The following is a 12277-nucleotide window of genomic DNA, read 5'->3' as shown; positions in this document are numbered from 1 at the left end:
CAACTTATTTACGGATTGTTATTTGTATTATACTTGTTTGACGATGATGCCGAAAATTTTGTTTGTTTTTACGTATTTCTAACGGCTTAAGGGTTCCTTCTAGAAAGTTACAATTTCGATTTTTTTGAAGAAAAATGTTAAGCCTTATGCTCGTTTAGACCCACGGTTTCTGAATTTTGAAATAAAAAATAACTAAATTAATAATTGCAATTTTTTCATTCATCAATTTAAATCTCATTCATGATCCAAAAAAGGTTCGATAATCTCAGCCAACACAAGGCTCGTCTTGAGTCAAGTAAACGTCGACTTAGCCAAGACAAGGCTCAACTTAAGACAAGTAAACGCCGTTTTACCGGTCGTGGCCATAAAAGTAAGACGAAGGCCTATGTTTAGACTCAGTTTTGAGATGCAGCCAGACATCGATGTCTTGGAGACGAACTCAAGACATAACTAAGTTGAACTCAAGTCGAAGCATTTTAACTGGGGTTGTATGTTTTAATTTTTAAATCAAATGATTTTTGTTTAAAATAGTGTGGAATACCGTTAGCTCGCTCTACAACGAAAAAAAGTTTAATATTTTAAAATTTAATTTTAATGTAATTTAATTAATTTTTATCGAAAAAGATGATATTTTAATCAAAAATGTAGTAGTGGATGTCTCAGACCAAAGAGACGTTTATTTTAAATCAAAAACAGGTTAATTCATTGGAAAAGTGAATTCTCGATGAAATTGTTGAATCCTCAACCAAAAAGATAACACCGGCACACAAAAAAAGTGGTCTGTCCGAAAGACTATACTAGCATATCTATAGATTTTTGGCGTCGTTGAATGCGAATCCGGTGTCCAAATAACTAATTTGGCTCATACTTTTTCGAAAATTGCAAAAATGGACGTAAAATCGGCGAATACAGCGATTTTTCTTGTATACTTTTGCAACAAAAAAATGTTTAATGCCCGGTGGTCTAAATCAGCATATCCTTATGTTTTTGGGGTCTCTGAATCCGAATCCGGGGTCAAAATAACCCAGATGGCTCATATTTTATCGAAAAATACAAAAATAGAGGTAAAATCGACGAAAACAGCGGTTTTTCGTTCATATTTTTGCAAAAAAATATATCTTCATCCTCGGTGGACTTATCTAGCATATCCTTATGTTTTTGGAGTCACTGATTCTGAATTTGGGGTTCAAATAACCCAGTTGGCTCATATTTGATCGAAAAACGCAAAATTAGACATAAGATCGACGAAAACCTTTAAACCTTTACCTTCCTCGACTGGGATTGTCGTTTACTCTAGATTACCTTTGCGTCTAACGTTTCGGGGTTTTTAATTTGCGTTATTCTCCTTGCATGGCAATAGTAGGAGTTTTTGTAAATAAGTTTTATTTACTTTTAAGCGTTACCCAGGAACGACGACGTGTACGTAATAAATTCTGTTCCCTTTGGGGTGCTTTATTACCGTGAGACCCCTTGCCTCTCACGCTTATAGGGTTCTTTTATTTTTTATTTTTCTTTATATCGCTTGTATCGAACCCTTTTGTCCTCAAAAGATCTACGTAGTGAGTTTCGTAGAAACGTTCGCCTTACTATTCACTAAAGTCTCCCAGGTTGTCTGGTAACTTATTTATATGCGAATGAAAAAAATGTAGCTTCAAATTCATAAGGCAGCCTACTTTACCAAAGTTTGTTACCATTTCTGAAACCACATTTTGATAGTCTAGACTTTTCTTATTACCTAAAAAATTTTTTACAACATTTTTAAAACTAAGCCAAGCATCTTTTTCAGTGCCAGACATTTTTGTAATGAATTCTGGATCCTGCAACATTTTTCTTATCCGCGGTCCATCGAAGATCCCCTCTTTTAATTTTGCTTCGGAAAGTTGTGGAAATTGATCTTCCAAATACGCATATCAATCTCCATCCTTGTCAAGCGCTTTGACAAACTTTTTCATAAGACCCAGCTTTATATGAAGGGATGGAATCAAAACTTCTTTTGGGTCAACTAGAGGATCTTCAATAGACACCAAAAACATAAGGATATAATGGATAAGTCCACCGCGGATGAAGATAAATTTTACCTCTACGTCGATTTTACCTCTATTTTTGCATTTTTCGATCAAATATGAGCAACTAGGTTATTTTGACCCCGGATTCGGATTCAGAGACCCGAAAAACATAAGGATATGCTGATTTAGACCGCCAGGCATGAAAAATTTTGTTGTTGCAAAAGTATACAAGAAAAATCGAAGTATTCGCCGATTTTACGTCTATTTTTGCGTTTTTCGAAAAAGTATGAGCCAAATTGGTTGTTTGGGCCTCAGATTCGAATTCAGCGACCCAAAAGACATATAAATATGTTGGTTAAGTCCACGGGGCGAGAAAATATATTTTTGTTTGCAAAAATATACCTGAAAAATCGCTGTTTTTGTCGATTTGATGTCTATTTTTCCGTTTTTCAGAAAAATACGAGTCAACTTGGTCATTTGAACACCGGATTCGAATTCACTGACCCCAAAAACATATAGATATGCTAGTGTAGGCTGTCGGACATACCACTTTTTTTGTGTGCCGGTGTAATTTTTCAATCAAGAATATTAATTTTCTGCGAAGACAAACAAATTTCTATCAAAATGGTTATATTTGCAACCAAATAAATTAATTTTGAAGAAAAATAATTTATCTGTAACCAAACAAGTTTAACAAGGTAGTTTGAATTGTAACGGAATAATTAAATTCGTAACAAAAGAGATGGAGTATCTTACAAAGTGAATAGTTGACCCAAATAACCTTTTTGTCATTGTGAATTTGTAAATAAAAATTTCTCATTTGGTATTGCGATTTACATAATTCTCGAAAATTAAAAAAAAACTGAAAAGAAGGGAGTCCTCGTAGCTTAGACGGTATCGTACTTGTCTTATGATCTAACACTGCAGCCTTGGTAGCCACGCTGGCGCGGGTTCGATTCCTAACGCAGGAAACTAGACAGTCGCTAATGCGTAATAAATATAAATATATTATAAAAATAAATATGTACAGTGAAACTCTTCTGTAGCGCCGATTTTGTGGCTGATGGTGGATGGGAACTAATTGATTATAGCCCGCTCCGCTTTTGTTTGTTCATGCTGGAGTGCTCGCCTGAGTGACAGCCGCATATCCCCCGCACAACGCGCAGCTCCTGTTACACCTAAATGCGGCGCGCCCTCAATTCTCGGAAGGACTATAGAAGGGTGGGCTATTAAAGAGTTTCACTGTATTTGAAACAATGTAAGAAATGATTATATGGACTTAATAACAATCGTATCAGAAAAGATTGACATTATTCAGTATGCACCGGTATCCGTCCAGTACAGGTGGCAATAAAAATCAAACTCTTGGTGAAACATCACAAGAGTTAGTTCTAGGGGATTGTTATCTAATCGCCGAGAAGCCGATCGTAAAGCTTGATCTCGCTTTTGACAGAATTTTATCTGGTGTAATAATTCACTGCTCACGCCCTATACCGGCGTCGAATATCTTTCTCGAACAATTCTGAGATTTACTAGACAAAATCACAGTTTCCTGAAAAGTGAGGCACAACAAGGAAATGCTAGAGAACGCATTCATGAATGCACTTCACCTCATTCGAGCTATTAGTGATTCACATTAGTGAGATGATGAATAGTGCTGCCTTGGAATAAACACAGAAATGGTAGAAGAGAAACTACTTAAACTAACCATCGCTTTATATTAGCAATGCCATATAAAATTCATTGAATTTCATGAACCGCTTACAGTTTACACTAATTTATCTCTTTTGAATTAAAATTAGATACGAATGAAATATGCATATATTATAATCCTCGTTCATCCTGGATAAATGGTGCAAATAGGTTGCTGAGTTGATATTGTTCCATATTAACATTTCCGCCTCTATCCAAACTACAAGGTTGGTATATTAAAATTATTTTCTATACTTCCTTTAATATTTTGTTTGTTAAACAATACTTTGATAAAATTGCGATTCCCGAAAATGTAATTAATTTTTTTTCAAAGACTTATTGTTTTGTCTTAATAATGTATATATTTTTTTAATGGTCAGCAATGATTTCTTAAGAACGCCTTAACGAATGATTTTTAACTATTTTTCCTGTTTACAATTTAAAAAATGAAGCAACATAATTAGAATATTCAAACAGTGTAATATTTAATTCATGTGAACACAAATCATTGATTTATAGTATAAGAGATAATCAAAACTAAATTATCTCTAAAAAACTTTCAAAAATTATATACTTTTGAAATACTGATGTTGAAAAGTAAATATGTTGCAATTCTATATTTTCAAAATTCAAAATTTTAAAATAATTATAACTGTTCAAAATGATATAACTTTAAATTCTTAATCTTTAAAATTGAAGAGTTTTTTTATCTTGAAAATTAAAAAAGATAATGAATGAAAATGAAATGAAATGGAAAATGTATACTATAAAAATTGAACTATTCAAAAAAAGTTCAAAAATAAATATCCTTAAAATATAGATCTTGAAAATTCAATAGTTTGCAATTCCATATTTTCAAAATTCTAGTCTTTTTGATTAAAACTTTTTGAAATTATAGAACTTTAAATTCTGAATCTTTAGAATAATTCTGAAAATTCAGAATTGCAAACGTGACTTTTCATGCGCAAAATCATAAAAATGGAAGAATTGTTATTTACACATCCTTAAAATTTAAGACTTTTCTTTGATTCTAATTCCTCCTGGGATAAAATCTTCTATTTAAATTAACCCTTATGTGCACACTAGTGTGGTCCAAAAATGCATGTCAAATTTTTTTTGCATGCTAGAGGGCAACGATCCTCCCCGTTTTATTTCGAATCCGAAAAAATAAAATCCTTAATTTTTTATTATTTTCTTTGAACAGGTACCGGTTTTGACTTGAAGTTTTCTATGTAAAATGCATGGGGAAAAACCAGTTTTTTTAGTTTTTAGAATAATTTTGTAGGGTTTGAAAAAATGTGACGGAAAAGTATGGGGGTCTGTAGAGAATTATCCAAAGAAGAATTTCATTTATCAGACATATGGGTTTGACACCCCTAACACACCCCCACGAGTACCTGAAAACTACCAAAAAACCCAAAAATTGTCAATTTTTCATGAAATCGACCTTTCGAACACTGTCTTCTCGTATTTTTTCGCTTAAAATTATTAATATTGGTCTAGTCGTTACATTTATTATAATTTGTTAATTAATTTTCAATTATTTAAACAAATAGCATTTGTTTAAATAATCTTTTTTCTCGAAAATTCGTTTTTCCGTCTGAAAATTATTACTATTAGTCTAGTAGAATATTTATTAACATTGGTTAATTAATGTTTTGTTATTTAAACAAATGGGATTCGTTTAAACAATTTTTTTCGAAATTTCGTTTTTTTTTCATAAAAATTATTACTATTGGCCTAGTGGAATATTTATTAACATTAGTTCATTGATTTTCAATTGTTTAAACAAGTCGGGGTGTGTTAGGGGTGCCAAACCCACATATATGATACATGAAATTCTTCGTTAGATAATTCTCTGCAGGCTCCCATACTTTCCCGTCACATTTTTTCAAACCCTAAAAAATTATTCCAAAAACTAAAAACAGTGATTTTTCCCCATGCATTTTACATGGAAAACTTCAAGTCAAAACCGGCACCTGTTAAAATCGAAAAATAAAAAAAATACCGAATTTGTTTTTTCGGATTTGGACTGAAATGGGGGGGGGGGGGGGCGTTTCCCTCTAAAAAAGAACAGCCTTTTTGAGCCACTCTATTGTACACTCTGTGCCCACCACCGCACCTTTTTGTATGTCAATGGAGTAAAAATTAAAATTTCGTTTGGGGTCACTGAATAATTTTTGTTGTGCTCAATTTAAAGTAAATAGTGTATTTAGAATTTATTTAGGATTTTTTTTTTGCAAAAATAATCGACTTCCAAACATAATATGTCTCGGACACATTTAGAGTACCCGGAATATGTACGATATAAAAATTCAATTTTTAGTGAATTATTAATTCCTATGTACGTGGAATGTAATGAACAATAATATAATTATTAACCATTTAATTCATTAATAAATTATGACATATGTTACATTCTGTATGCGGCAACCCGAGTGCCTTGTTGTACGTCGGGTTGCATCTTAACCGTTTCGCTTGCGAGGTCCGTTAGGGACAGCAGGTGAATTATTTTGGTTTTTTAAAGCGTTTTTTGGCTTTGCAACATTCACTTTTGATATTTTGTATATAATTATTTTTTTAAATCGACAAAAGGAAGTGGACATCCATGTATCCCCAGTGCATAAAAACGTGCATAAAGTTGGTTATGCATGCAGAGCTTATGGCGCTTTCCAGGCCTTTATTTTTGGTCTATGTATTACAAATTACAATTTTTCTTCTACAATTATGAATTCTTTAGTGTCATATTTTAAGCACATAATCTAAAGGGCTACATACAATACCTCACAGAGGGATTTTTCGAAAACGGGTCTTTTTCTTAGTTTCAAATAATTAAAAAAAGTTACAGATTACTTAAAGCCGAATAAAATAAAAATTGAATTCAAAATTAAATTAGAATTGTATGAGCCGTTTTAGCTATTTTCATACTTATTTCAATTCATCGTTATTAATTATATTTGATAGTACTTTAAATTAAAGTACCTATATATTTTCATTTGATAATGTGGTAATCAAGATAAAAAAGTGTAATGAGTGCGCGTGTCCATTTTTTAAAAAAAGAACACTGTGTAACACACAAGGTATTTTTTACTATTTTCGAAATCATTTCAAAAGGTCTTATCCAAATCTATGAGGAATTGGCTGAGGTATTCACAAAAGGTTCCAAATTCATAGATAGTTCGATACAAGATATTTGGGCTTTTTATTTCGCGGCGATTCACCACCGCAAATCTTGATACAATAATAACTATTTTCTTAATCAGTTGTAAAAAATTTGGTTTCAGATGCCAGATGTGATAACGGATGGAGCAGCAGCGTTAAGTATGTCGCAGTTGGAGGACTTGATGGAAGATGATGCAAGTGGACCAGTTCATAGCGGCGATCCCATGCTGTCGTCTCCTCACCTTCCACCTTTGAGTCCACCTGCTCCCGCGTGTCATCACCCTTTACCCGACGAAGACACCCTCGGTAGTTTGGCACCAACGTCCTCGAATCCCTCTGACATGGATATCGTTGCGTAGCCAAAAGCCTCCATCTCCTGTATCACACGATCATCTGTGAGCACCTGCGGCCTTCACACTGTTGCCAAAGTTCCCAGGAAATCTTTAGACAATTCTAGTTTTAAATCATTTCCCCAGTCACAGTTCATCAAATATAGTCTTCACTGATCTAGCCACCTTACCTCATTCTTAAGAAATGACTCGATAAAATATTGTACAGTAACGAGGAAGGAGGTAGAAATCAGAGTTTTGAAAGGTCATCCAATCAATTGGCAGTTGAACGTGAAAACTTCGCTCTACACTTTTTCCTTCAGTGGTGCCTTTTTTTTAAACCAAGATCGATTACGCGTTCGAGCGGAAGAGAAGTTTGTTTCGTTGAAGAAATTGAAAAACGGGAGAGTGCACATCGACTCAATTATCTTCATGTTATCAGGATAAAGAACTCGGATAGGAACAATTCGAAATGTAGAGTAAAGATACTGAGAGGAAAATTCTACCATTTTCCATTCCATTTTTCTCCATCCTTGAAAATACTAAGACTGTACTCCTCGAGAGAAGAGTGGAAACTGAAGAGAGCAAATTAAGGAGAATCACCGTTCGAAAAAGACATGCACTTCCGTTTCCTGGTTTCAAGAAATGCAAGCGACTTCTTGGACCTCGTTTTCAAGTTTTCTGTCCAAACCAATTTCTAGAAGGGATCAGCTGACGTCCTAATGCTTCAGCGCTCAATCCTGACCGCGATATCAATCTTGTGCAGCATCCCAAATTTCACGGACATTGCTCAGTTAGGAAGTTTGCTAATAGTGATTGCGAGAAGCGCTCGGTCGTTGCTGATCCGGAGAAAGCGATATTATAGTTAAGGGTGTGCCAACTATCACGCCTTTGATGCGCGGTGACTCCGGATAGAATCCAGCCTTTGTGTTCAGCGACCTGTCGATTCCGAAGTTGAAATCTAGATCCTAGAACTTAACTCCAGTGAGACACTTTTGCTCAGAAACTCCGTACAACTTTGGCAACGAAGGATCTTTCAATTACGAATGTAAATTATTTCCATAGTCAATTTTACTTGTAATTTTCTTACCTTTTTCACGCCTAGGAAACTCACGTGTGAAAATTGAGGAACGACGCTTCTGCGCAGACATTACGGTGCTTCATGACATCTTTTTTTCTAGATTTTCTATAACTTTGACTTGAAAATTTCTTTCTTACGATGAGAAAATGATGTGATTATTTTTACTGATTTGAAAAAAAAAATTATTTAGAGGTCGCTATGGAGGTTTTTATGTCGAAAATTCGACTTTTTATAGTTTTAAATATTTGTCCTGCAAATAAAAAATTATCTTTCCAACTAATTAAAAAATCGATGAATTCTTATAAAAATTCGTTCGCAAGTTTTTCTCTTCCTTGGCTAACAAATCTTTTTTTTTTGACAACTTTTTTTTCTGCTTGAATTGCTGTGGGAAATAAGTTTTATACTTTTTTTCTTCAATTAAACTTATAAACTTAAAAAATAAAAAGTTATTCGAAATTTTCATTTTTTTTTTATTAAAATCTATATTTCCCCTCTAATTATAATTTGGTCGTACTTTTTTCTTTCTTAATTAAAAAATCTTTTTTTTAAATACTTTTTTTCTGTTTGAATTCAATTGTTTTTTTAATTTAATATACAAATATGTTTAGGTGGCACTGTTCCATTTATCGTTGAGAATTCATCTTTTTTGGTTAAAAATGAACACTTTTGTTGAAATTTTAATTGGACATCTGAAATTTTGAATAATCTTTTAAAAAATTAAAGAATATTAGGAAAATTATGTTTTTATGACATTATAAACAAATGAAAAAATAAACTTAAAATATAAATAGTTATTTGAAATTTTTATTTTGTATTAAAAATCAATTTTCCCCTCTAATTACAATAAGGTTACAAGATTTTTTTCTTTCTTGATTGAAAAAAATTTTGGTTTAAAAACAACAATTTTGTTGAAAATTGTTCTCTTTTCTTCAAATTAAACTGTGTTTTTTCAAATTTAAAATATAAATATTTTTGGTTGTAATATTAACTATTACATTTTTCGTTGAGAATTGAACCTTTTTGGTTAAAAATGAAAATTTCTATTGAAATTTTAATTTGACACCTGAAATTTTCAAAAATATTGTTGACTTCTCTAAAGAATTTTAGGAAAATTATATTTATATAATTTTTAAATTAAATCAACTTTATATATATTTACCCCGAAATTTTTATTTTGCATTAAAATTACATTTTCCCCTCAAATTATAATTTGATTGAAAAGTATTTCTTGGTAGAAATACAACAATTTTGTTGAAAATTCGTCTCTATTCTTTAAATTCAATTTTTTTTCTTTAAAATAAAAACATTTTTGGTTCGAATATAGGATCGCATGTATTGTTGAGAATTCACCTTTTTTGATTAAAAGTGAATATTTTTGTAGAAAGTTTAATTTTCCATCTGAAATTTTGAAAATTTTGTTTCAATTTTTGAAATTTTGTTAGGAAAATGTTATTTATATAGCATTGACAACAAATTAACAAATAAACTGAAAATGTAGTTATTCGAATTTTGTAATTAAAGTAAATTTTCCCCTCAAATTATAATTTGGTTGAAATTTTTTTTCTTTCTTGACTGAAAAATATGTGTTGACTAACAATACAACTATTTTTTTGAAAATTCGTCTCTTTTCTTTGACTTTAACTGTTTTTTTATTCAGAATTGAAATATTTTTGGTTGAAATATCAACTATTACATTTTTCGTTCAGAGTTAATCTTTTTCAGTTGAAAATGAACAATTATGTTCAAGAAATAAACAAATAAGGTCAAAATCAATTGATCTTGCTAAAAAATATAAAAAATAAAGTAACATAGACTTATCTTTAATGAGAATTTATCGATTTCAAAATTTTTTTAAATTCTCGGACACAAATTGATTGCATTTTTTCCCAGTATTAGAAATTGTTATCAGTAAAATATATTTCCTCGAAGTTTTATAATTTGAAACAGAATTTGGGGATAAATTTGATAACTTAATCTCAAATTTATCATAAAATCGCAACTTCAAAAGTGATAAAAAATATTATCTTAAAACTTTGGTTTCATAAGCAACACAATTGTATAAATGTAAATATAAAAACTTTAAAAAGTCAAATTTTCGGCATAAAAACCTCCACAGCGACCTCTGAGTATATATATTTTTAATTTGATAAAACTTTGGAATCATTTTCTTACCAAAAGAAAGAATTTCCAAATTAAGGTTCTACAAAATGTAAAAAGAAAGTTTTTCATGAGGTACCCTACTAGAAATTGAGGAAAAACTCAAATCGTGCTACAATAATGATCCTCAATTTTTTGCATGTGAAAGAAAGTACGAATGGTAATCCGATACTCGGATTAGTGAGTTGATATGTTTGTCAGATCATCTCTACAGGGTAGTCTATAATAAAAAGATAACTTTGTTCCATAACGAAGGATTTTCTATTTCTTGAAAGAAAATAAATTTAAAAAAAAACACATGCTCGCGCAGGTCGCGTTTTTAAAGAAATAAGAGGAAAAAATGTATGTTCGGTGGCTTGGTGAGCAAATAATAGAAGTCGCCTAGATCGATTCCTCTTTAAAGCACCGTGAGACCTTTTGTATTACAGATTACGAGACTAATGTAAAGAGGAAAGGAAAATAATTTAATTGCGTCCCGCAATAAATATCGGCGGTTCAGGGATCAAGTGACTCGTTGCTTTTTATACCGCGGGGCTCGTTAGTGAATTGTTTTTCTTTCGACAATGAAAAAAACAGTGAATAATAAGCGGGGGATCGCAGAAATTATGGAAGAGAAGCTTTTGCTCGTTCTAGTTTAGTCGGCAAAAGGGAAAAATCTTTAAAAGCAAGGGTGACCTGACATTTTCGTGGTGATCAACATTCAACATTTGTCGAGAGTTTTATTCCGTTCTTTGTAGGCGTTTATACTGCGAACGGCGGATATTTAAAGTTTTTTCAATGCCAATGTGCCGTCAGATTGTTTTAGAATTTCACACGAAGAAAAGGGAGAGATTTCAGGGAGTTTTCAGGCTGACAAATTTCATTTAAATTGGGGTCTTTAGGGGTCTTCCGTAAACTGAGTTACTAATTTGAGTGATGGAGGGGATCGCGCTAAAAATGAGCCCTTTTATTTTCCCCTATTGTCTTTTTTTTCAGATTTTTAAGGAATTCTTATTCTTCCCCCTATATTCCAGGAACTTTCTCCATTCTTTCTATTTTTCGCTGAAATGCGAAATGAACGAATATTCATCTCGCATGGTTAAAAGTTCTACATTTGTTTAAAAAGTTAATCATTCTATTCAAAATGTAACTATTTTTTTTACAATCATCTTTTTCGATCGAAAATTCAAGTAATTTCAGCTTTTTCATTTTTAGAAGATTCATCTTCTTGGTTCAAAAAATTTTTTTTAGGTTGAATGTTTAATTATTTTGTTAAAAATTGTTAAAAGAAAAAGATTGATCATTTTAGTTAAGCATTTATCTGTTTGGTTGAAAATTTAACTATTTTTTTATTTCAGAAATAATTTTTTAACAAGAAATGTGAGTAATCCATTTTTAGGTGTAAATTTATATTTTAAAATTAAACTTGACCTTTTATAGTTTAAAATTCAAGCATTTATGCAACCGTCGTTTTTGGTTAAAAATTAACTGTTTGGTTGAAAATGTGTATTTTTTATTTAATTCAGATGTTTTATATTTTAAATAAAATCTGTTTTTGGTTAAAATATGATCTAGGACATTGTACTTTTTTGTTAAATATTTATATTTTAGGTTAAAAACTCAACTATTTGGTTGAAAATTTAACTATTCTCATAAAATTATAACTATTCGATATAAAAAATAATTTGTTTCTAGTAAAATCATATTTTTGGTTTGAAAAGTGTAGATTTTTTGTAGATAGTTCGTTTTTTCGGCCTAAAAATTCAAAAATTTTGTTAGAAATTAATGTATTTTGTTGAAATTTCGTCTTTTTTGGTAGAAAACTAACGATCCTGTTAGTAAATTGATCCATTTTGGTTAAAAATTCAACT

General features: G+C 31.3%; 1 protein-coding gene across 1 annotated transcript in view; it reads left to right on the top strand.

Annotated features, from left to right (window-relative positions):
• The window catches only part of LOC117172066 (microphthalmia-associated transcription factor), a 310163-nt gene extending 301709 nt beyond the window's left edge, over positions 1-8454 (top strand). Inside the window, exon 8 of the mRNA XM_033359813.1 lies at positions 6983-8454. Coding sequence (XP_033215704.1) covers positions 6983-7219 — 237 coding nt within the window. The 3' untranslated portion in view covers positions 7220-8454. The remainder of the gene's footprint in view (positions 1-6982) is intronic.
• Positions 8455-12277: the final 3823 nt, after the last annotated feature.

Source organism: Belonocnema kinseyi, chromosome 4 (assembly GCF_010883055.1).
Source record: "Belonocnema kinseyi isolate 2016_QV_RU_SX_M_011 chromosome 4, B_treatae_v1, whole genome shotgun sequence".
NCBI lineage: Eukaryota > Metazoa > Arthropoda > Insecta > Hymenoptera > Cynipidae > Belonocnema > Belonocnema kinseyi.
Note: the sequence above shows the minus strand (reverse complement) of the source record. Positions and strands in the feature narration are given on the sequence as shown.